General features: G+C 44.3%; 1 protein-coding gene across 1 annotated transcript; it reads right to left on the bottom strand.

Annotated features, from left to right (window-relative positions):
* Positions 1–738: 738 nt before the first annotated feature.
* Positions 739–12911, bottom strand: LOC124777499 (homeobox protein Hox-D9-like). The gene is made up of 2 exons (XM_047252945.1): positions 12694–12911; positions 739–907 (listed from the first exon to the last, which is right to left on the bottom strand). The coding sequence occupies exons 1-2, from the start codon at positions 12909–12911 to the stop codon at positions 739–741; spliced, it is 387 nt and encodes a 128-aa protein (XP_047108901.1).
* Positions 12912–26021: the final 13110 nt, after the last annotated feature.

Here is a 26021-nt window from a genome sequence, read left to right on the forward strand (position 1 = left end):
CCCTAGTAGTTTTTCCGCCCTACTAGAAAACAAAACAAAACACAATTTTCTCTCTCAAAAAACTGAAATCGACCATTCGCCTTACCTACTACTGGCCGTATGTGCTCGTTTCATTTCGTAGCGCTTAGCAAGGTTACTCCTAGATATGAGGGTTGGAACTTAAATAGTGGCAACTATTTATTCACAACCGACGCAAAAGAGTTACATGTTTGCACTTGTTACTGTCCTTCAAAGTAGTCACCAGCGATGTGTAGAACCCGTAATTGCTATGTGGAAGGCGTAGTATACCGGTAGCAAAGCTTAATCTGTTGATGGTGCGAATGGAGCGGTCTACTGCCTGTCGAATCTCTGGAACAGCTCTGAAGCGACATAGGATTTTCCTTCTTATTCCGAATCACATCAAAGTCACAAGGACGTAAGTCCGGGTTCGAACCCTGCCTCGGGCATGGATGTGTGTGATATCTTTAGGTTAGTTAGGTTTAAGTAGTTCTAAGTTTTAGGGGACTGATGACCTCAGAAGTTAAGTCCCATAGTGCTCAGAGCCATTGTGAACTTAAGTCCGTGGAGTATGGTGGATGGTACAGTACTTCCCAGTCCCATCGCCCGAACAGAGCAGCCACAGCTTGCGCTGTATGCCCGCCCATTGTTGTGCAAAATGATGGGTGGGTTGCGCGGGAAGTGTCGCCGCTTCTTTCGCAAAGCGGCCGCGGACGGGTTTCTAGTAAGATGTGTCTTCCGCTAGAGAGGAGGGGGTCCAGGATCGGCGCCGGCGCCCGCCGCGCCAGGGAGTGCCAGCGGGTCCGCATGAATCACGTGGCCAGCGCCACCGCCGCCGCCGCCGCCGCCAGCGCTCATGCATATGGATAGGCCGCGGGCGCCCGCCAGGTAACGACCCGGGGTAATTCTCCTAAACCAACAGCACGTCGTTAAACTAACGCCAAACTGCCAGCCCGATTGGTCGCAACTCCATATTCGGCCGGCGTGTGTCCCTCCCATGCCGTCCGCAGCGGATTCCCGCCGCGGGTTACCTCCCGTCCGCTCGCAGGTAAACGCAGGCTGCATCAACAGTCGAGAAACGTCAGGTCGCATCACCAACCGCACGCGCCTGTGTGCGGGTCCAAGTTGCTCTTAAGCCGAGCGACGTGGTTTCACGAGCACACACGTAAAATGGAAATCTGTGGTAAAGTCTTATGGGACCGAACTGCTGAGGTCATCGGTCCCTAAGCTTACACACTACTTAAACTAACTTACGCTAAGGACGACACACACACACACACACACACACATACACACACACACCCATGCCCGAGGGAGGACTCGAACCTCCGACGGGGAAGCTGCGCGGACCTTGAGAAAACGCCCCAGACCGCTCGGCTACCCCGCACGGCGCACACATGTATCTTCATGCTCATGAAGAGGAAGAACAGCCATGTTATATTCGAGTAAGTGTTAGTGGTGGGCTGCTTGACACAGCCAGTTCGATTTAACATCTAGGAGAGGTGAAATAGGACGAGTTATAGGGAAGGCGAACGGTCGACTTCAGTTTGGTGGGAGAATTCTAGGAACGTGCAGTTCATTTATAAGCGAGACCACGCACAGAACACTTATGTGACCCTTTCTTTGGGCACTACTTGAATGTCTGGGAACCCCACAGGTTGGGTAAAAAAGAAAGACCCTGAATCAACTCGGAGGCCCGTTGCTAGGTTTATTACTAGTAGGTTAGATCGACACGCGAGTGTTACGGAAATGCTGCAAGAACTCAAATACTCTTCAGAAAGTGTAGACAACCCGCATTTTCGACAGACTTCACTAGGATCGTACTACCACAAACATACCGCAAGGACAAGCTAAGACAAATCAGGGATAGTGCGGAAGCATATTCCTCCAGACAGTCGTTTCCCCCCTCACCTCAGTTGCGATTGGAACACGAAAGGGAATGACTAGCAAGGGTACAGAGTATCTTCAATCATGCATCCTAAGTGATGGACGTATGCAAAATGACGTGGCGATGTTGTCCTTTGTCCCAGACAACAATTAAAAATCTTGTACTGCCAGTGTGTATTAGGAAAGAATAAATAATGAGAACGGACTGCGTATTAACAACTGCGTTTTATTGGCAGGACATTTAGAAAATGTAACAGGCCTACTAAGGAGACTGCCTACTCTACGGTTGTCCGTCCTCTTTCAGAATATTGCTGCGCGGTGTGGGATCCTTACAAGATAGAACTGACGGAGTACATCGAAAAATTTCAAAGAAATGCAGAACGTTTTGTATTATCGCGAAATATGGGAGAGAGTGTCACAGAAATGATACAGACTTTTTGGGCTGGAAATCATTAAAAGAAAGGCATTTTTCGTTGCGACGGAATCTTCTCACGAAATTCCAATCACCAACTTTCTCCTCCGAATCAAAAATATTTTGTTGACACCGACTTACATAGGGGGGGAACGATCACCAAGATAAAATAACGGAAATAAGAGCTCGTACGGAAAGATATATGTGTTCGTTTTTTCCGCGCGCTATACGAGATTGGGATAATAGAGAATTGTGAAGGTGGTTCGATGAACCCTGTGCCAGGCACTTAAATGTGCTTTGCAGAGTATCCATGTAGATGTAGATGCAGAACTCGTGAAAAGCATCCATGAATTTAGAAATGCATGGCATGAATCATTCATGCAAAAGTAACCACAAACTAAGAAAAGCAAAATAGCTGTCACATGTCATTATGAATTATGCAAAAGAGTCAAGGATAGCTGCGTATTAGACCAGAGAAGTGAAAGTGAGACCGTGGAAAGATGTTAAAAAGACATGTACGAGACACTAATTACATTCAAAAGAAAACCAATGCAGCATTTTGGACGGGAAGATCTCTGAAGTACGAGACATGGCGAGGTAATGGGAGAAATACTCAATGAAATAAGACGTCATGAAAAAATTACGTGGCTATGTAAGTGCAGTATTTGAAGTAAGAAAGATACTGAAATTAGACAATCATTGTAGTGTGTGCCAGTTTCAACAAGAAGCGTACATTCAGTTATATTCGCCAGTCACTTCTGGAACGTATTTCCAAAGCAATAAAACTAAAGCATGGTAATATATTTCCCCGTTTGATACATTAAGCGAAACGTGTTGCGTGGATGGCAAGGCTTTAGAAAGTTATAAAAATTACAGCGATTTGGAGGAACCATTTTTACACAAAAATATTGCCCAAACAATCTTCATATGACCGAGAAGTATTCACTGCTTATACTAGCCCCGTGTACGGGAAGAGACGCCAAGATCGACGATTTTATTGAAAGTCACTGAGACCGTAAACTGTATTAAGACGATCCAGAGAAGAGTAGTGAGTTAATCGAAATTTGTTCAGTAGACTTCAAATCACAGTGGTAAATACTGCTAGATTCAGACCACGATACATGCACTGTTTGGTAGATAAAGTGAAGTACCGAGAAGTTACACTGATCATCCAGAATATTACGACCACCTACCTGATAGCCGGTCGCTGGAGGAAACTGGGACCGCATCTGCTCACCCAGGTTACCTAATTCTCGTAAATTCCGGGGAGGGGAGAGATGGACTTTAAAGCCACATTCAATTACATCCCAGATGTATTCTATCGGGTTCAGATCTGGCAGGTTTGGGGGCCAGTGTATCAACTGGAACTCGTCTCTGTGTTCATCAAAACGCTCCATTGTGACACGGCGCATTACGTTGCTGAAAAATGCCTCTGCAGTAAGGGAACCTGATCCTCATGAAGGGGTGAACATGGTCTGCAACTAATCGCTTTGGCCGTCATGGTGGGTTGTACGCGGTTCGCTGGACGCATGGATGGCCACGTGAATGTTCCCCACAGCATAATGGAGTCGCCGCCAGCTTGCCTCCGTCCCGCGGTACAGGTGTCAACAAGCGGTTCCCCTGGAACGGATTCGTGCCCTCCCACCAGCGTTCAGTGCCGATGGTGACGTGCGCATTTCAGTCGTAGTTGCCGATGTCGTGTTAATATTGACACACTCATGGGTCGTCGGCTGTGGAGGCGCATCGTTGGAAGTGTTCGATGCACTGTGTATTCAGACACACATGTGATCCTCCCAGCATTGATGTTTGATGTTGTTGTTGTTGTTGTGGTCTTCAGTCCTGAGACTGGTTTGATGCAGCTCTCCATGCTACTCTATCCTGTGCAAGCTTTTTCATCTCCCAGTACCTACTGCAACCTACATCCTTCTGAACCTGCTTAGTGTATTCATCTCTTGGTCTCCCTCTACGATTTTTACCCTCCACGCTGCACTCCAATACTAAATTGGTGATCCCTTGATGCCTCAGAACATGTCCTACCAACCGATCCCTTCTTCTGGTCAAATTGTGCCACAAACTTCTCTTCTCCCCAATCCTATTCAATACTTCCTCATTAGTTATGTGATCTACCCATCTAATCTTCAGCATTCTTCTGTAGCACCACATTTCGAAAGCTTCTATTCTCTTCTTGTCCAAACTATTTATCGTCCATGTTTCACTTCCATACATGGCTACACTCCATACAAATACTTTCAGAAAGGACTTCCTGACACTTAAATCTATACTCGATGTTAACAAATTTCTCTTCTTCAGAAACGCTTTCCTTGCCATTGCCAGTCTACATTTTATATCCTCTCTACTTCGACCATCATCAGTTATTTTGCTCCCCAAATAGCAAAATTCCTTTACTACTTTAAGTGTCTCATTTCCTAATCTAATTCCCTCAGCATCACCCGACTTAATTAGACTACATTCCATTATCCTTGTTTTGCTTTTGTTGATGTTCATCTTATATCCTCCTTTCAAGACACTGTCCATTCCATTCAACTGCTCTTCCAAGTCCTTTGCTGTCTCTGACAGAATTACAATGTCATCAGCGAACCTCAAAGTTTTTATTTCTTCTCCATGAATTTTAATACCTACTCCGAATTTTTCTTTTGTTTCCTTTACTGCTTGCTCAATATACAGATTGAACAACATCGGGGAGAGGCTACAACCCTGTCTTACTCCCTTCCCAACCACTGCTTCCCTTTCATGTCCCTCGACTCTTATAACTGCCATCTGGTTTCTGTACAAATTGTAAATAGCCTTTCGCTCCCTGTATTTTACCCCTGCCACCTTTAGAGTTTGAAAGAGAGTATTCCAGTCAACATTGTCAAAAGCTTTCTCTAAGTCTACAAATGCTAGAAACGTAGGTTTGCCTTTCCTTAATCTTTCTTCTAAGATAAGTCGTAAGGTCAGTATTGCCTCCCGTGTTCCAGTGTTTCTACGGAATCCAAACTGATCTTCCCCGAGGTTGGCTTCTACTAGTTTTTCCATTCGTCTGTAAAGAATTCGTGTTAGTATTTTGCAGCTGTGACTTATTAAACTGACAGTTCGGTAATTTTCACATCTGTCAACACCTGCTTTCTTTGGGATTGGAATTATTATATTCTTCTTGAAGTCTGAGGGTATTTCGCCTGTTTCATACATCTTGCTCACCAAATGGTAGAGTTTTGTCAGGACTGGCTCTCCCACGGCCGTCAGTAGTTCCAATGGAATATTGTCTACTCCGGGGGCCTTGTTTCGACTCAGGTCTTTCAGTGCTCTGTCAAACTCTTCACGCAGTATCTTATCTCCCATTTCGTCTTCATCTACATCCTCTTCCATTTCCATAATATTGTCCTCAAGTACATCGCCCTTGTATAGACCCTCTATATACTCCTTCCACCTTTCTGCTTTCCCTTCTTTGCTTAGAACCGGGTTTCCATCTGAGCTCTTGATATTCATACAAGTCGTTCTCTTATCTCCAAAGGTCTCTTTAATTTTCCTGTAGGCGGTATCTATCTTACCTCTAGTGAGATAGGCCTCTACATCCTTACATTTGTCCTCTAGCCATCCCTGCTTAGCCATTTTGCACTTCCTGTCGATCTCATTTTTGAGACGTTTGTATTCCTTTTTGCCTGTTTCACTTACTGCATTTTTATATTTTCTCCTTTCATCAATTAAATTCAATATTTCTTCTGTTACCCAAGGATTTCTACTAGCCCTCGTCTTTTTACCTACTTGATCCTCTGCTGCCTTCACTACTTCATCCCTCAAAGCTACCCATTCTTCTTCTACTGTATTTATTTCCCCCATTCCTGTCAATTGCTCCCTTATGCTCTCCCTGAATCTCTGTACAACCTCTGGTTCTTTTAGTTTGTCCAGGTCCCATCTCCTTAAATTCCCACCTTTTTGCAGTTTCTTCAGTTTTAATCTACAGGTCATAACCAATAGATTGTGGTCAGAGTCCACATCTGCCCCTGGAAATGTCTTACAATTTAAAACCTGGTTCCTAAATCTCTGTCTTACCATTATATAATCTATCTGATACCTTTTAGTATCTCCAGGGTTCTTCCATGTATACAACCTTCATTCATGATTCTTAAACCAAGTGTTAGTTATGATTATGTTGTGCTCTGTGCAAAATTCTACCAGGCGGCTTCCTCTTTCATTTCTGTCCCCCAGTCCATATTCACCTACTATGTTTCCTTCTCTCCCTTTTCCTACACTCGAATTCCAGTCACCCATGACTATTAAATTTTCGTCTCCGTTCACAATCTGAATAATTTCTTTTATTTCATCATACATTTCTTCAATTTCTTCGTCATCTGCAGAGCTAGTTGGCATATAAACTTGTACTACTGTAGTAGGTGTGGTCTTCGTATCCATCTTGGCCACAATAATGCGTTCACTATGCTGTTTGTAGTAGCTTACCCGCATTCCTATTTTCCTATTCATTATTAAACCTACTCCTGCATTACCCCTATTTGATTTTGTGTTTATAACCCTGTATTCACCTGACCAGAAGTCTTGTTCCTCCTGCCACCGAACTTCACTAATTCCCACTATATCTAACTTCAACCTATCCATTTCCCTTTTTAAATTTTCTAACCTACCTGCCCGATTAAGGGATCTGACATTCCACGCTCCGATCCGTAGAACGCCAGTTTTCTTTCTCCTGATAACGACATCCTCTTGAGTAGTCCCCGCCCGGAGATCCGAATGGGGGACTATTTTACCTCCGGAATATTTTACCCAAGAGGACGCCATCATCATGCAATCATACAGTAAAGCTGCATGCCCTCGGGAAAAATTACGGCTGTAGTTTCCCCTTGCTTTCAGCCGTTCGCAGTACCAGCACAGCAAGGCCGTTTTGGTTATTGTTACAAGGCCAGATCAGTCAATCATCCAGACTGTTGCCCTTGCAACTACTGAAAAGGCTGCTGCCCCTCTTCAGGAACCACACGTTTGTCTGGCCTCTCAACAGACACCCCTCCGTTGTGGTTGCACCTACGGTACGGCTATCTGTATCGCTGAGGCACGCAAGCCTCCCCACCAACGGCAAGGTCCATGGTTCATGGGGGGGGGGGGGGTTTGATGTTAGTTTCGCTATATTTCACCGTCTATCCTATTTTACCAATCTGCCCAGCCTTCGGCGCCCGACATCTGTAATGAGGTGTTGCCGCATGTAACGTTTCCTGGCAGCACACACACTATTAATAAACTAAAATTTAATTGTACTATATACGCCGCTATGAAGCAATTTGTATATACTGTAATTATTTAACAAAAAATATTATTTAATTTTGTGTAAAGGACATTCGTTATTATTGTAATATTTTCTGTAGTAATATTCTCGATTTATTTATGATTGTAATATTTCTATACTCATAATGTAATTACGAAATGTGTCAATATCTGCGATAACAAAAATGTAAAATACAGCCGCAGATTGCAAAGAGACATTAACGGTTGATAGTGATATAAATAGGAATACATAGTGTGCATTCTTTGTCTTCTTCCTCGATATCTGAGAGAGAGAGGAACCTGTGACGTAGCATTTTATGAATGGGTATACTTCATCTGTCTGTATCTAGATTTAGCCGCCATTAGAGGAGAAATTACAAACTAATGTAAGTTGAATTATTGTTGTGGTCTAAATACATTATAATTTATCAAAAGTGCGTATCACTAATGTAAATTAGCTTGCCCATGTCATCTATAATATTTCTTTAAAGAATTTTCAGCATTTTTAGCAATTATCGCTGGTGTTGCTGGGCTGTGCCGCGACCGAACGATTTGCAGCGGCGGCACATTTAAAAAATTGTTCCGCTAAGAAAAATTAACCAAACCCGTAAATCGGGAGCAGATAAAAATTAGCAGTGAATTAAGAAAATGTTTTTCTTTTACAGCGATCCTGAGACTGACGGAATTTATTACTAGTTTCACATTTGTGCATTCATAGGCGTTGAAATTTAACAGTTTGTTGGTTCTTTCAAATAACTTAAATGTATAGTGAAGTGTGTTTTATCAATGATAATTAAACGTCGGCTTGGCAATATTTAACCATTTTCTGCTAATAGAGACGGTCTTGTGTTCAATAGCTAACGCCGGGAAAGAATTCAGTAAATATTTTTTTTTAAAAAAAACCACTGCATTTAGAAAATGTGTGCCAAGGCCGAATTATGTAAAAGATTTAATTCTCAACTAAATAATCTTAATCAGTTAATATGATTTATCAGCATGAGAGAGTTGACTAAGTTCACGTAATTTTAAATGTACTTAATTCTGTCTAAATGAATTTTTATTACCACACGTAAATAAGAGGTTCTACAACAAAGTTCGTACTGACTGAAAGAAAGATAAAAATAACAAAAAACAATTTAAAAAAGGGTAAATATTTTTTTATTTAATTTCATTAAACGCCCAATCGCACGAAGTCTGTACTTGGTTTCACCATGGTTTCGCCACGTGTTGAAGACACGCACCACAGCACTCCTCCAACACCAGGAATACGTGCGGTTTCCGAAATGCTCATGCCGAGCTCCCAGCCCATCACAATCTGCCCTCGTTCAAACTCAGATAGATCGCGCGCCTTGCCCAATCTACACACGGGCAGAATGCTCATTGATACTATACGCCCGTGCGTGTGTCTGACTAGCAGTCATTCCGCGTCAGGTGACGCTGCTATCACCTGGGCGGGTTTAAATCGAAACTTGTTCGGTGGTCATAATTTTCTGGCTGATGTATGGTTGGATGCCCCAATATAACTTCGTACACATACACGCCATCGGCGTATGTCAGTGATTAAAGTTGCACTTCTTTGTGAAAGACAGAACAGAGATCAGAATACAGTAGTACTGTTCGTGGTTAATGTTTTCACCAGGCCTTGCATGGTTGAGATTTTTAGAATGGGGATTTTCGCAAGCACACAGCGCCAGAAGTATTAGCACAGTATGTGCTGGTATGTTTCAAAACCAAGTAGAATGGCCTAATTACTAATGTCTTCAGTACTTGGGGTGATAATATGAAGTACAGCACGCAACAAATCAACCACTGCTGGGTCAGAAACTGCAGAGATTCACAACGCAACAATATGAGTGTGAGGCAAATTATATAGTTGTACCACCTCTATGTACCAGCCTTATTCTGAGAGTCGATTGATTAAGGGTGCACGAAGTAGAAGATGATTTTCTTGAGAGTGGTACAATGGAGGCTAGAGGGTAACAAGTTAAAAGCCCATGAAATGACGTACAGGCATCATAGCGACGAATGTGAAACGAAAAGAAACAATTCTATTTGACATAATCTAATCAGTATTGAGGAATCTAGGTATATACTACAACATCCTACCTATCGCCCCCACAAGGACTGTGTACAGAAGATTTGACTGATTATAGCACTCACAGAGGCATCTGAGAAGTCACTCTTACCACGCTTCGTATATGAATGGAATGGTAACAAAGTGGAAAGTAAACGAATCCGTGCAGCTTCACAGTGGTTTGCAGAGTATAAATATAGTGTTGACAGGCGGATACTGGTAATTTTATAGCAGAAGAGGACATAAATTGCAACATACGAAGAAAGATACTGAGGACGCACTCAACAACAAATAATTACGTTTCACAACTCCTGCCGTAATCGAACTATTACCTCAAAATAGTTGTTTACGGTAATGACCTATGAAACAGTTCATTCTAAACAGATACCAGTACGTTTTATGTAACGGAAAACATATCACAGACACAAGCCGTTTAAAATCCTTTGGTTTCATACGCTTCCGACTAATGTCAGATTTTGCCGTCCTTGTTCCAGATAAGTTGCCGGTTTCACTGTTGAAGATATTACTGATGCACTTCCAGCTTTTCTTGTGCTAATGTCAACCTAATTTCAGGGAAACGTAACAAATTTGGTATCAGTGTTCTAGTCGCCAATTGTTCTGGAATAAAAAGTTGTACTTAACTATTGCCACAATTTCATTACATTTATATCTTTGTCTAATGAAATGTGAATATGTAGCTTGATAACGCGAAAATCTTATCGTTGTATTCCACATTGATGAAACGCTGCCAACAATGGCTGTTAATTCAGTAGTGCATGACTACGCGTACAATGGATATTACCAACAGACCAAACTCGTTTTTCTATAGACGAATAGAGTGCATGGTTGTTTTTTCTCACAATTACATGTAAAAAAAGTTTACAAAAACGCAAATAGTACGTTAGAGTAGTAGGACAAAGCCGCCACCTCCCCACATTGCAATGTTCCCAAATTTATTCACGATGGCGGATCCAAGATGGTGGCTATAGATAAGGCAACGTCGCAATGACATCATTTCGAGAAGTTCAAATTTTGGCGAGAAAATGGGTCAACTTGGCTACCTCTACTAACCTAACCCCCTCCCCTCCCCCCTCCTCAAGAAAATGGCGGAAAGCTCAGATTTTGGTGGGAAAGAAAGGACACTTGGGCTGCCTCCACTAACCTAAGAAAATGGCGGGAAAAAAGTTCACTTGGGCTACCTCCACTAACCTAACTCATCCGACTGCCACCTCTTCATTGGAATTGGTGGAAAAGGACTCAGCCTGTGCTCGGCTGCTGGACAGGATGGGTGTAAGTCTTTATTTTGCATGCTGTATTAATTTCAACAATGGGAGTTGTCATACACAGTAGCTCCATCCAGTGTGTTCACCATGAGGTCTGGAGTCCAACTGACCTAGTACACAGCAGCACTACTAGAGGGAATTGTCGTCGCTTCCAAGATGGCGGTCTGCGGGAAAAATGACAGGGACCAATAGTAACCCTTAATTCAGTCATATGTTAGACTTCAGCCAGTAGAATGACAGTATCTGGTAAAATCATTGGAAGGGCGTATAGGGCAGGCTCAGCAGCTCTGGGACCTCAGTCTCACTCAGTCAACCATCAGTAGCAACAGGAGAAGAAGAACCATGAAGCGTCAACAGCAGTCGCAATCCAACACAGCCCTGCAGATCAGGAAGAAACGGAAAGATAAGTACACCTTTACACATCTTTGTCTGTGGTTAGCATTATTATTATTATTATTATTATTATTATTGGTTGTTTTTGCGTCTTGGTCCATAAGTAATGCTTCCTCGTCTTTGTTCAGCAGTAGCCGTCGACGCGTGCAAGCCTGCAGTGTCTAGCACCGACATACCGACCTCTGCCACGTCCGGACCTGTAGCAACCTTGGCTTCCATCTTGTCGAGACAATGCCTGGAATGTCCTGTGGAGAAAAAATGCATTATGTCAAAGTAATCTTCTGTCCACCTACAAAGACTTGCGCTCTTCTCGGTTTGGCAAAGGATGATTTGGGATTACAGAGGACTGGAACCTAAGCATCGTACATGAGCGCCACATTCGCCTTTCGCAGCTGAAAAGTTAGCCATAGCCGAGCAATGTCTCTCTACAGGACATTCCATGAATTATTCAGCCACGGAAATTTTGGCATCGTCGAGATGCTGCTGGATTGAGTGGAAATATGATTGGCGGAAGATTTTATTAATCGCGTTGGCGGCTATTCAACTGTATAAGGCATGGGTCCTGTTGATTTTCTTAAATTTATTGAGAAAGCAAACATCTTATGACTGATGACAGGTCTAACGACAGATGGTTCAAATGGTTCAAATGGCTCTGAGCACTATGGGACTTAACATCTATGGTCATCAGTCCCCTAGAACTTAGAACTACTTAAACCTAACTAACCTAAGGACATCACACAACACCCAGCGATCACGAGGCAGAGAAAATCCCTGACCCCGCCGGGAATCGAACCCGGGAACCCGGGCGTGGAAAGCGAGAACGCTACCGCACGACCACGAGATGCGGGCTAACGACAGATAATGTTATTAACATTGACATGCGAATTTTAACTCCACGAGTGCGCATTCCGACAGATAGTATTATGGATGCGCCTGCGCAGCGTAGATGGAGCAATATTCGAAGATAGCATAAACTTGTCATAGGTCGCTCATATACCGGCTGCCTTTGCGCAAGCGTCTCCACGCCAGTTTTTGGTATAAAGTTAGCGATGTTAATTAACAGTCTTCAGTGACAAACACCCTCCTGGAGATGGTTAATGGTTGGCAGCCGAAATATCGTGGCTGCAGTCCCGAAACTTCATTGAATACTCTTTACGCCGGGAAAATTTCAAGAATCGAAATAGTTAAGCCGTCTACATCGAATGCTGTCTACGAGAATGTGGTCTAGATGCGAAACGACATGTGCACCACTTGGTGTTGTCGACACCGAGCAGACGTCAGAAGAGAACAAGTACCAGCTGAAGCGCAAAAGGCTGTGTCAACAACTGGCCTCTATCGAGCGGGCGCCCTGACGCCACGACCACAAGTGTTAAGCTGACAGGACGCTCAGCGGAGGATCAGAGAGATGCGGTGAGAGGACGGCCGTGGAAGGAGGCTTCAGTGGGGGTGGAGGTGTGGGTGGGTAGCGGGGGAGGGGAGGGGGGGCGGTGCCCATTGAGGCTGCGGAGTGAATAGCGGCGGCCGCGCCGGTAATAAAGTTTTCCTTTGTGCCCGTCGCCGGGGATGAGTTGCGGCCGCGGCGGCCGTCCTGATTCATGTTCACCTCCAGCTCGGGGATAAATCACGGCCGCCCGTGAAGACAGCGACGTGCCGGCCACAGTCCGAGCGCTGTTCTCCTGCGTCTCCCGAGGCGCCGGGAAGGGGGTGGAGGAGGAGGGGGAGGCAGTGCCGGTCACGGCAGCCGGGCCTGGCCATCCCGAGGCCCGGGGCGGCACGCAGGCAAATCGCCCACTCACCGAGCGCGCGCGCTCCGACGAGTAGAAGGGTTCCCGTCCCACTCAGTTCAGACTATTAAGTGTTTGTTCGCTTCTACCAGTTAACCCTCACCCCCGATTCTCTGAAAAATCGAACTTACACGTAAAATAAATAGCTTCAAACGCCTACATCTACGCACCACAAACCACCTTACGCTGTGTCGCGAAGGGTACCAACGTCAGGTGACTTATTCCTGCTGCAGCCGCTCATAGTTCTCACGAAGAACGCTTGCTGGTAAGCCTGCATGTAGCTCGAATCTCTCTAATTTTATCTTGGTGTTCTTATCGCTAGATATACGCAGGATCAATCAGTGTATTGCTTGACTCTTCTATGAACGCACCCTATCGGAACTTTGATGGTAGACCATAACATGATGCAGAACGCCTCTCTTGAATTATCTGCCACTGTAGTTGGCTGAGCATTTCTTTGACGCGCTCGCGCTTACTTTAAATCTGTAAAGAAACATGCTGTTCTTCTTTGGATCTTATCTCTAGGTCTCCATCACACCTATCTGGTCCAGTCCCATACCGACGAGCAATATTCACATATTGGTCGAACGAGTGTTTTGTAAGCTACTCGCCGGCCGGAGTGGCCGAGCGGTTCTAGGCGCTACAGTCTGGAACCACGGGACCGCTACAGTCGCAAGTTCGAATCCTGTCTCGGGCATGGACGTGTGTGATGTCCTTAGGTTAGTTGAGTTTAAGTAGTTCTAAGTTCTAGGGGACTGATGACCTCAGAGCCATTTGAACCATTTTTTTAAGCTACTTCCTTTGTTGACGAACTGCATTACCTGAGGATTCCTTCAATGAATTTCAGTTTGTCATCTCCCTTACTCGCGATTAATTTTATAAGGTAGTTCCATTTCACATCGCCAATAATACATTAAAGGGTTTTTCTGTTTATGTATTCGCAATACGTTGCATTGATTTACGTTGACGGTCAATTTCCTTTATATAACGTGTGGTTATAATTTAAAAAAATGGCTCTGAGCACTATGGGACTTAACATCTGAGGTCATCAGTCCCCTAGAACTTAGAACTATTTAAACCTAACTAACCTAAGGACATCATACACATCCATGCCCGAGGCAGGATTCGAACCTGCGACCGTAGCAGTCGCGCGGTTCCGGACTGAAGCGCCTAGAACCGCTCGGCCACTTCGGCCGGCGGTTATAATTAAAGTTTCCCTATTTAACACATTATAACACAGAAGCTAATTACTATACGTCAAGAAGAAAAAGTTTTATAAATGTTTGAAATTATGTGTAAAGTTTACCAGAAGGCCTTAAGTGTCTTGTTCTCAAATACTGGATGGATAGAGACTCGTTAATTTTCTCGCTGTGAATTGAACTGGCTCAAGAAATATGCACAGTTTCTAACTATAGTAGTTGATTCATATTATTAAACGTTAAACGCGGAATTACACCTCGTAATGAGTAGATTGAGATATCATTTTAAATTTTTAAACTGGCCGGTGATTACGTGAAATATTGAAAATCAAAATTTTACTACCCCTCGAAGCTATTAGATAGGCAACCTGCAACTAGCAGCCTGCACTGTCCATCGGATTAGCCAGTTAGACTGGAGTACTCACACGGTGGTGTTGCCGAGTTTGTGCCTCAGGAGGGAAGCGTACACTGTAACGAATCTTTGATTTTATTCTTATTTCTTACGTATTTGATACATACCTAGTATAATAAACGCTGCTCTAGTACCATGCGTTTCCGAGAAATCAACGTTCAAACACTTAGGAGCCTGCTGAATGCCGTACGGAAAATGGCCGTGGGGGTGAAAAAGCAGTATATCTCACGACTTGAGAATACCCTTACGTTAGTTATTCAGTATCCGAGAATGAGAGTCGTCAGAGACTTGCAGTAAGAGACTTGCAACAAACTTTACAAATAATTTTAAGTTTTTACGAATATTTTTCTCGCTGATGTCCACCTCGAAATGATAAAAGGAGAAAAGTTGTCGCTTATTATATTTTCGCTGTTTACGCACTAAAGCTCCCACATGAAGCATGACCTTTTAATTTACTACTTTTTTACTACTAACTGTATTCGTGATACGCTTTGCAGACAGTATGAACCAGGAAAATTACATTACTGTGTGGCAATTAGGTAAGGGGATATGACGTCATAAAATTGAATGCGAGAGAAACTACTACACATACAAGACGTTAAGTTTATTACTTCGTTGTTACTAATTCTATTCGCAACATATTTCGCAGATAGTATCCACATATACTGATAAGCCAAAACATACACTATGTGGTCAAAAGTATCCGGACACCCCCAAAAACATGCGTTTTTCATGTTAGGTGCATTGTGCTCCCACCCGCTGCCAGGTGCTCAATATAAACGACCTTAGTAGGCGTTATACATCGTGTGAGAGCAGAATGGGGCGCTCTGCGGAACTCACTGACTTCGAACGTGGTCAGGTGATTTGGTGTCACTTGCTTCATACGTCTGTACGGGAGGAATCCACTCCCCTAACGTCCCTAGGTCCACTGTTTCCGATGTGATAGTGAAGTGGAAATGTGAAGGGACACGTACAGCACAAAAGCGTACAGACCGACCTCGTCTGTTGACTGACAGAGACCGCCGACAGTTGAAGAGGGTCGTAATGTTTAATAGGCAGACATCTATCCAGATCGTCACACAGGAATTCCAAACTGCATCATGATCCACTGCACGTACTATGACAGTTAGGCGGGAGGTGAGAAAACTTGGATTTCATGGTCGAGCGGCTGCTCATAAGCCACACATCACACCGGCAAATGCCAAACGACTCCTCGCGTGGTGCAAGGAGTATAAACATTGGATGATTGTACAGTGGAAAAACGTTGTTTGGAGTGACTAATCACGGTACACAGTGTGGCGATCCGATTGCAGGGTGTGGGTATGGCGAATGCCTGGGGAACGTCATCTGCCAGCGTGTGTAGTGCCAACAGTAAAATTCAAAGGCAGTAGTGTTATTTTGTGGTCGCGTTTTTCATTGTTCTTTAAATCAATTAACGCCTGTGTCAATTATTCAATCCAGAAGGTTACGGCTGATTTCCTCGGCCATGTTTGTCAAAATCAAGCTTGTGCTGCGTACCTAATGGCTGCAATGTAGATGGGACGTTAAGGACTACTATTTGTTCGTTTTCGGGGGCATTATGCCCTATCTATTATTGAAAAGGTACGTGCCTCATGCACTAAACGGATAGCTAAACATGGAATCTAAATCATGGCGCAAATTTATTTTAGTGGTGCCGAGTTTCAAACTGCGAAAGATAAAATGTCGAAAGACTAATATGGAAACTCATTTCAAAATTTTAGATAAGGCCGCCTGACAGGTAGCTAAGGTCAGACCACCTCTAATATTTCTATCCTTTTTTACCAGCTCCCAGTGCCTGAATACGTAGTCAACTCTGACGTGAAAAAAACCTTAGAACTTTTCTATCAATGAAGATTTAACATTGATCAATGTAAATTACGAGAAATGATAATTAATTTTTCTTTCTTTACGCCGTTAGAGTCAGCAAGTGGATCTATAAGAGATTCAAATTAATTGCGCTGCATCTCTGCCGTAGCAGACGTACGTTACCATACCAGAGACACTATTTATTGTCTTTCATAAAACATCGTATTTAAAGACTATTATACTGAGGCGCTACAGATTCATGCAGGCAAGAAAACTCAATTCTATCAGGATCTGGTACACTGCTGTTCTCTTGTTGAACAAAATAATGGGTTTATGGAAGTAAACTGACGTAACAGATCCAGTCAGGCCAAGGAGGAAGATGGCGAAGGACTGCTACAGAGATGTTCTGCGAAAGCGTTGTCTATGGAACTGTGCGTATGGTCGGCCCGCGTGCACGACAGTTGATGTCGTCATAAATTAGAAGGCTCCCGCTATGAAGCGGCGCTTGGCCGCGGCAACCATGTCAGGAAAGACAGCTACATAAATGTCCCGCGGCTTTATAGCGATCGTTAAAGCATTAGGATCGCTTAATGAAGCTCTTTAAGTCTGCTGAAATTGAGTGAAAGTGCCCGACGACGCACGCGCGTAACGCTAATGGGTTTCATTTCGATAGTCCTCACATTCTTACCAAGCGAAGTCATTTAATGTGAAGTTGGCTATCACAGCACATCCTTCGGACGAAAAAAATTATAACCACGTGAAGATAGTTGCAACCGCTAAGTGTCAAGTGTCCAAAGAAAAACGAAATATGGATTATAATGGTGGACTGAGAGAATAACATTTATATCGCGCTGTCAGCATGAGGTAGGTGTATCTAACTTAAGCCAAATAACTTAAAAGGCATTGTAGTGCCATTATGAAATCACTTCTGTATCGGTATTTTTTCTGTAGCAAATTTATCGTAATAAAACATATTAAGATGGCATACAGTCTTTTTTATTTGTTTTATGTTTTATTCCATAGGGCCGTTGTTACCTAGACAAACGATAAACGAGATTGTCTCGTAGATAAATGAATAATGATAAGAAATATTGAAAAAAATAATTAGAACAGTGGTTTGGTTGTACAATATTTTACGATATTGACTCCGACCAATAATAACGCCCAGGAAAAGTGAAAGGGGAATGCCATTGACAGCATTAAGAACTACTCGATCATTTGGCTGTAACGGTTCAGAAGAATCGTGGGAAACAATAATCAGATAGGCTTCACCAGGTAGACATCTCGAGTGCTCGTTACAAGAGCAGTACTCGGTATCCAGATAAACAAGTTAGTCATACATTACCCGTAGGTGTTCTGTTTCTAGCGGCTGGTCCCGGCGGAGGTTCGAGTCCTCCCTCTGGCATGGATGTGTGTGTTTATCCTTAGGATAATTTAGGTTAAGTAGTGTGTAAGCTTATGGACTGATGACCTTGGCAGTTAAGTCCTATAAGATTTCACAAACATATTTTTTCGGTACTGTTTCCAACTTATTCCAATCTCTTACTAAACAGGAAAACTAATCAAATTCATCTATAGTGCAATATCAAAGTAATTTCATTTACATGGATGAAGGTATGGGCGCAAAGTATGAAATGTAAAACAATATTTTTGTGACAAATTCATTGTAATAGTACCCGCAGAAATTGACTATAAGCATTTTTAGTTTCCTTTTTCATGCGCAAACTGAATACATTCTTGGATGAACCTGTTCGTTATCAGTTAACAAAGCTGTACGTGAGAGAAACATGGCAATCTCAGATTCACTCCTCAGCATTTAACAGAATGACACTCTGTCATGTTGACGATGCTCCAGATGCCAAGCATCACTTGTTCAAATAAAGATATCGCTCTTATTATCTTTCTTGTAAAGGGTTCTGGCAATAGCATATTTCAGTCTCTCGGCAGACATCCGTTATGGTGTTGATGTTTGGCGTATACAACTAAATACATTGCGCTGCAGGGGATGATTAAAATTTTGCAGGAGAATGAAATGAAGAGTGAGGTTGACAACAAGTTCCCAAATATAGCATGGAAAAAAGTTTGGGAAAATACGAATCTCCAGATACATTCAAGCAAAGTACAATATCTTGTTACAAGGCTGTAAATAACGTAACAAAAAAGAAGAGAGACTTGATCGGATTGGACCCAGTGGAACAGACAAATGACACAGACGTTTATTAAACGATACTGCAATTCACGGATTCAGGTCTGGATGTCATGTGGAAAATTGGATATGAATGAGGAGGACAGCACTCCTAAGACGAATATCTGAAACCCAGACACAGTCATCTGAAGTACTTTTGCCTCACAAATTGTTTTTTTACAAAGGACAAGAACATCACAATAATGTGGCTGATCGGGCAGTATGCATCTTATATAGTTAATCATTATGAAAAGTTCAGTTTCATCGATTTCAAGTTATACATCGAACACGAGTATTACAAACTTAAATATATTAAGGGTCATAAGAAAACATTTGGTAACATGATGAATATGGCTTGTAACAAAACGGAAATAGGATGCAGAACTGTCTTAACCTTATCTTATGACATCATGTTGAGAAGCAGGAGACTATTGTGTGAGGTGAAGCACGATGGGTACTTCGAAGGCCCCATGGCCGCTACGGGAGCCATGAAAGCACATACAATGCTTTGAAAATGCCAACGAGGGACTGAGCAAACGCAGATTGATGAAGCCAAACTTAAGTCAATGAAAATAGCAAACTTAAGAGATTTGTGTGTACTTTAAGTTTTATTTTACGTTAAATATTCGTTTTTATTTAAAATGTTCCTACTAACAATATCAGAGAAGATGAATCGCCTAAAGCGTACAGCCACTGAAAGTTTATATCCTCGCTTAAACCACACCACATAGAGTGAAGTGGCGGAAAAGGCATAAAGATATAAGACAGAGCGTAACAGACTTCACCATCTGTACGGACATAACCGCCTACACAGAGACTGGAGCTAAGAGAAATCTTCCTGAGATGTAAATATAATTTGCATACAATATATAATGCTTATAGACTCTGGGTATGGCGTGCTAGACTCAACAACCTACAGAAAATGGGCTGTCTTAAAGAAACTGTAGTATCTGGTAAAAATCAGGATTCGAAAATTGGAAAACCCTCTAGATTAAGGAGTGGAGTAAAAGGAAAGAAAGAACAAAAGTATGTATGGCAAGATGGAACGTCCCTGGAGACCAAATTGACCCGTGAGTCTTTAGAGAGGCAGAGGGCCACAAACTATGCAACACTTGTTCTCTTGCTATTTTGTTTCTGACAAGATGTACACTGGAAGATCTTAGTTTCGCCACAGACAATGCTGTCGAACTTACAAATTTCTCGACTGGAAAAAATTGAATAGGTTTTCGCATATTAATACCGAACGCTTAGATGTTTATTTACTGTCTCTGTTCCTAAAATGCTACAATCGCCCGCTCCTATTATGGGTTGCCTAGCTACCGGCATCTAGGGGCAAGAAACATTTCAATTGCAGTATTTCATATAATTATTGACCGAACTTAAAAATTTAAAATGCTCTCGCAATGTACTCAGTAAGAAGCACAATCTTACAAAAAATATTTAACACATTAAGGCAATTAATAAAAATTACAAACTTCGTATATGTCTTAAGGCAGAGTAACCCACAGTGGTCAAATTATTCACACCAGACAGCATTTATCCAGTATTTTAAAATTAGAGATCTTAGCGACTTCCAGAAAACCTTAAACATAATTTCAAACATTCTCTAAACATTTTCTTGCCTGCATTCCCAAAAAATAATGAAAAAATGTTCAAATGTGTGTGAAATCTTATGGGACTTAAGTGCTAAGGTCATCCAGTCCCTAAGCTTACACACTACTTAACCTAAATTATCCGAAGGACAAACACACACACCCATGCCCGAGGGAGAACTCGAACCTCCGCCGGGACCAGCCGCAGTCTATGACTGCAGCGCCCTAGACGGCTCGGCTAATAGCGCGCGGCCAAAATAATGAAAGAGCAACCGTTTACCGGTTATTGAATGTTCGTTGTTCTTGCGGTAAAACTTCATCACCGGATATTAATTTTTACTAACTCTAGCATTCCGAGAGGCATGACGTCATCAATTGTACCGTTTGCCAAATATGCAATAAATTGTAGAGAACCGTCGAAGTTGCAATATTAATTTCCTTTATTGCTTGATGACTACTTTCGAGTCTAATCTCAATATCAAATCATTCTGAAAAACAGAACCCTATAGTAAGGGCTGTGTACTTTACAAATCTGTGTCATAGTACAAAGATAACTGATAACAACTGGTATGTACCAATAAGCTAAGCAATAACATACGTTACGACAGCCACATGACTGTTCATTCTAGTTGGACGCTTGTTGTAAAGCAGTACAGGGCTGAACTTCACTCACCTAACTGAGACACTGAAGTGAGGAAGATATTAGGAAGACTAGGACAGGGAGCGCGTATCGGAACTGCACCGTCTAGCAGCAACTTATTTTACATATATTTTTCTCTTTTTCCAGATTTTTATTAAGTATAGAACGCCTTTTTGCTTCCGTTTGTCCGCCTCCGGTAGCTGAGTGGCAGTCTGCGTTCGGCAGGGCAGCAGTGTGCACCGCGCTCGGCCGTCCACGCCGCTGCGCGCGCGGAGTGTTTTGTTTACTTCCTCGTACAGCGCTTCTCAGTCGAACAAGCTGTAATGGCCAACTCTTACAGGAAGAATACTCTTAAGTTCACCTTCTCAAACGAATACGCACGACCCAAAGCACTGGCCGTCGAACGCTTCCTACGCGAAGACGTGAAGATCCCCCGTGACGAACTCATCGGCATACACCTATCGATCATTACCAGCGTCGTTTATGTTAAGATGACTTCCGACGCTGCCTGCAACGAGATTATTCGAAGGACGCGACATGGACTAAAATTTCGGTACTCCGACGGAAACGTCGGGCCGGTGGATGTCGACCATGCAGGACTTGGCCTTCGGACGATCCGTGTATTCGAACTGCCTTTCGAGGTGAATGAAGGTGGAGTCATCGCGGCGCTAAGCCCGTTCGGAAAAGTCCAGAGCCACGTAGCCGAGACATGGGCACAGTTTACGACGTATCCGGTGTTTAATGGTGTGAGACAAGTCCGAATCGATCTCAAACGGCACGTTTCATCGTACATTTCTATCGACGGCTGCCGTGTGGTGGTCATTTTCGACGGACAACCTCGAACATGTTCCGGTTGCGGCAAAGAAGGCCACGTCCGTAATGAATGCCTGCAACGCCGCATCACACAACTAAGGCCCGACGATACGAACACCGACAGAACCACGACCACCCCTCCAGTCACCTATGCGGCGACACTGCACGTCCAGCCCACACAAGACGCCGTTCATGACCGTCTCTCTGGTCCGATACACCCGGAGGCGTCCCAGCACCTTGACACCGGCGATGCCGCCCGTGAACATGTCCAACAGCCGGACACACCCACGCTAGAAGATCACAAGGATACCAATGAGAGTGTTCTGGAGAATGACGACCGCATCATAGCACCCGCGGCTTTTGTACCGGAACGACGTGAATCTCTGCCTTCCTCAGACACCGAAACTCATTGCCGAAAGCAGAAGTCGCCCAAACGACGAAAAAAAACGCCGCAAGACATCAGAATCGACCATTGAGCCCACTCCGCAGGACGAAGAGATGGCACATCCCTCTGACGGAGAACACGATAACACTTTCTCCTCTGCCACGGAGACGCGTCTTCCACAAGACGGTGAACCGTCCAACAGAGATCGTGCGCAAGCCCCGCGCCCAGAAGCCATGGAACATAGCACGCCTGTTGTCACCGACGCAATTGAGCCGACTCGGCCAGCGCTGCCACCTCTCGCCGATGTCAAACCTGTCGGACACTTTTCATGGGCGGATGACACGGATTTCTCACCTCCATCTGATGCGGAAATGAGATCTGTTCCTCCTTTAGACCAACACTAAAATGGGGGAAGTTTCTACGGCGACTCCTGGCATTTCTATGGACTTCCAGCATCCACCACAACAATCTTCACCAGCTACGAACCTATCGGCAGCACGGATCTCCGTACCGAATAGCTACTATCAATATTAATAATATCGGCTCCCACGCTAAACTTCAACTGCTCCGTGACACGCTAAGAGCAGCGGACATCGACATCGCCCTGTTACAAGAACTGAGGACAGCAACTTGGACTGGGTGTTATGGATATGAGAAGTACGCCGCCCCTGCAGCTATGGAACACACAGGCGCAGCCATCCTCCTCCGAGAAGGGATTGCAGTTTTCGATGTTGCATACCTCCCAACAGCGCGAGGGGTGGCCATAACAGTTGAAGGACTCAAAATCATAAATCTCTACGCCCCATCGGGCACTGATACGTGGAGGGATCGCTCCCTGTTCTACGCAGAAGATATCACGTCTTTATTCCTCCGCCGATACGATCATCTCATCGTAGGTGGAGATTTAAACTGTGTTCTCGAGCGCACAGATCAATACCACCATTTCACCACATGTCCGGAACTTCGCTTCCTCGTCCGCCGCCTTCGTCTCCTCGACACTTGGCGAGTGGTACACGGCCACCGCCCGGGGTATACACACATCACGAGCCACTCCGCCAGCCGACTTGATAGAATATACATCTCTAGCCGTCTAGAGTGAGCTATTGTACGAGCACGCAGCCAAGATAGGATTAACGGTTAAGAACCTTCTATGCATCATATTATTCAAAATGTTCGTCGACGCCGACAGGCTTTAATGATAACTTTAGACTTACCTGATGGACGACGGCTGACTTCGCAAGCTACCATTGCGGATGCATTCACAACGCTCTGTAGACTTTCCAATCAAGAAGTACCTGCCGGTGCAGAGACCATTGCTGAGGTTGCCCAGGAGACACTTGGTACTCTAAACGCAGCAGCTGCAACCCTCCTAACTTCTGAAGTGACCACCGACGACGTCCAAGGCGCTGTGGCCAAAGGGTCTCTGAATCGATCTCCCGGCCCGGATGGTTTACCTCTCGAATTTTACAGAACCTTCCAAGATTTGATGATGCCACGATGGAGGGACATGTACTGGGAACTTTTGTCCGGCGCGGCGAACCCGCCACCAATCTTCATGGAAGGCTTACTTATACCAGTCCCGAAACCCGCAGGAGGAACACGACTCGACAGTTATCGGCCGATCACGATACCCAATTCCGACTTCAAGATTTTCACACGCCTTCTAGCAGTGAGATTCAAACATGTCTTACGAGACATTGTTTCCCACGAACAAACATCATTAGCCGGCGATCGTAATATACAGACAGCCCTCAGTGAATATCGAGATGTGATCGCTGTGGCAAAACACTCGCGACTGCCAGGCGCTTTAATCTCCATCGGCTTCAAACAAGCGTTTGACCGCGTCAATAATGCATTCCTCAAAGCAGTGATGGACCGAATGGCAATTCTCCCGACGTTCACGCAAGTGATTATGCGGCTCCTTCGTGGAGCAACGTCCAGACTTCTCGTCAACGGCAGACTTACAGAACCTATACGGATTGAACGCTCAGTGCGGCAGGGTTGCCCTTTGTCGACGGTGCTTTATGCCACTGCGACGGAGCCAGTCATTTGCGGATTACGGCGACGTTTGACAGGTACTCCACTCCGGGATCATATGTTCCGCTGCCGAGCTTACGCGGACGACTTGGCCCTCGTCGTACGTTCAGCGGCCGACGTACAAGCTGCGATGCAGTGGATTACCCGTTACAGTGCAGGTGCAGGGAGCGCTATGAACGTGGCAAAATCATGCGCCATGAAGATCGGCCGTGGCCTTCCCGCAGACAGCGTAGTCCCATTTCAACTGGTGGACACCCTTCGTTGTCTCGGGTTGGTGTACACGCTAGACATTCGCCGCACCTCGGCGATCAATTTTCGGGCGCTGCTGCAACGCATCCGGGCCAACATACAAAATCACATACTACGCCCGCTGACTATGTGCCAGAGAGTCACCTTCGTCAATACCCATCTGGCAGCCCGGATACCCCATATAGCGCAGATTCTGCCCATCACTGCGACAACGGCTATTTCATTTGTTCTGGACACATCTTCAAAGTCCAGTATGAAGCTCTCACCTTACCGAAGCGGGATGGTGGCCTCGATCTGGTTAATGTGAGAGCCAGGACTACGGCACTTTACACCAAGACTATGCTCCGGTTATGGAAAAGCCAAAATGCTAGTTTTACTGGAATGTTGACCACCGAGCTCGCACCTGTTTCGAGACGCCCACCGACGTCTTTGGCACACATCCCACCTCCGATGTCACATATCGGCCGTTTCTTTTTGGAGTACAGCTACATATGCACCGAGCTCCCCAGGACCAGGAAGACGACCACCCGCGACATCTACCACCTTCTCCGAAAGTCTCCACCCCGCAACCCCGTCGAAACACGTCACCCCCAGGTTTCATGGCCTACAGTTTGGAAAACGATCCACCAACCATATCACACCACTGACAGCACCTCTATGTGGTATCTTATCGTCAATGGCAAGTATACTACAAGACAGAAACTGCATCGCATCGCACTGGTGGACTCACCTCTGTGCCTCAAGTGCAATGTCGAAGATACAGATTTACATCGTTTTGAGTGTGGGCCAGCAGCAGCTATCTGGACCCTCGTACAGAAGATTATATCTTTCTACCACCGGGTACCACCACATCACGTTTCTCCTACCATGATGATATATCCCGACACGACCTACTTTCCATCGGCTAAGTGACACGCCATCACATGGATCAGTGGCATGGCTGTCAGCTACCTTTTCCGGGACGACATCGTCGATCCGGCGGACTTTTGGACACGCCTCCCAGTACATCACCACACCCTTCGCCGACATCGACACTATCGGGCCACTTTCGCGAACTATTTACAGAGTATTTTCAGCAAACCGCCTCAAAGCTGGAATCCCAACGAACCGTGCCAGCCAAGACTGGACGATCCCACGTTCCCCTTCAATGGTCAATGATAGAATGCATTTTGTTCTGATGGCGCGCCAAAGTGGAGCATGGCGCGGAAAGTATTCCTATTTTATTTCACTTCTCTTTTTTCCACCTTTTCTAAGTCTTTTTTCTCCTTACACATGTTTATCCTTTTCACACATAGCTCTCTATCTGCAGCCTATTTGTTTTCTTTCTCCTGTGCTCCCAAACAAACAAAAAAAACAAAAAAAAGAAAGTTGCTGCTGACGATGAGACTGTATACTCATTTCTGTTAACAAAAAAAAAAATAAAAATAATAAAAATAAAAAAGAATAAAAAAAGCAGGCCGTTGCGGAAATATAGCTACCTTTTATGTTTTCCGTTTTCAAAGGATATTGTGTAATTTTATGAAGAACGTCGTCTTTTATTTTCATACACAAGAAGTTTTTATTTGTTTTCTTTTAAGTTACAAA

The sequence above is a fragment of the Schistocerca piceifrons genome, chromosome 1 (assembly GCF_021461385.2).
Source record: "Schistocerca piceifrons isolate TAMUIC-IGC-003096 chromosome 1, iqSchPice1.1, whole genome shotgun sequence".
NCBI lineage: Eukaryota > Metazoa > Arthropoda > Insecta > Orthoptera > Acrididae > Schistocerca > Schistocerca piceifrons.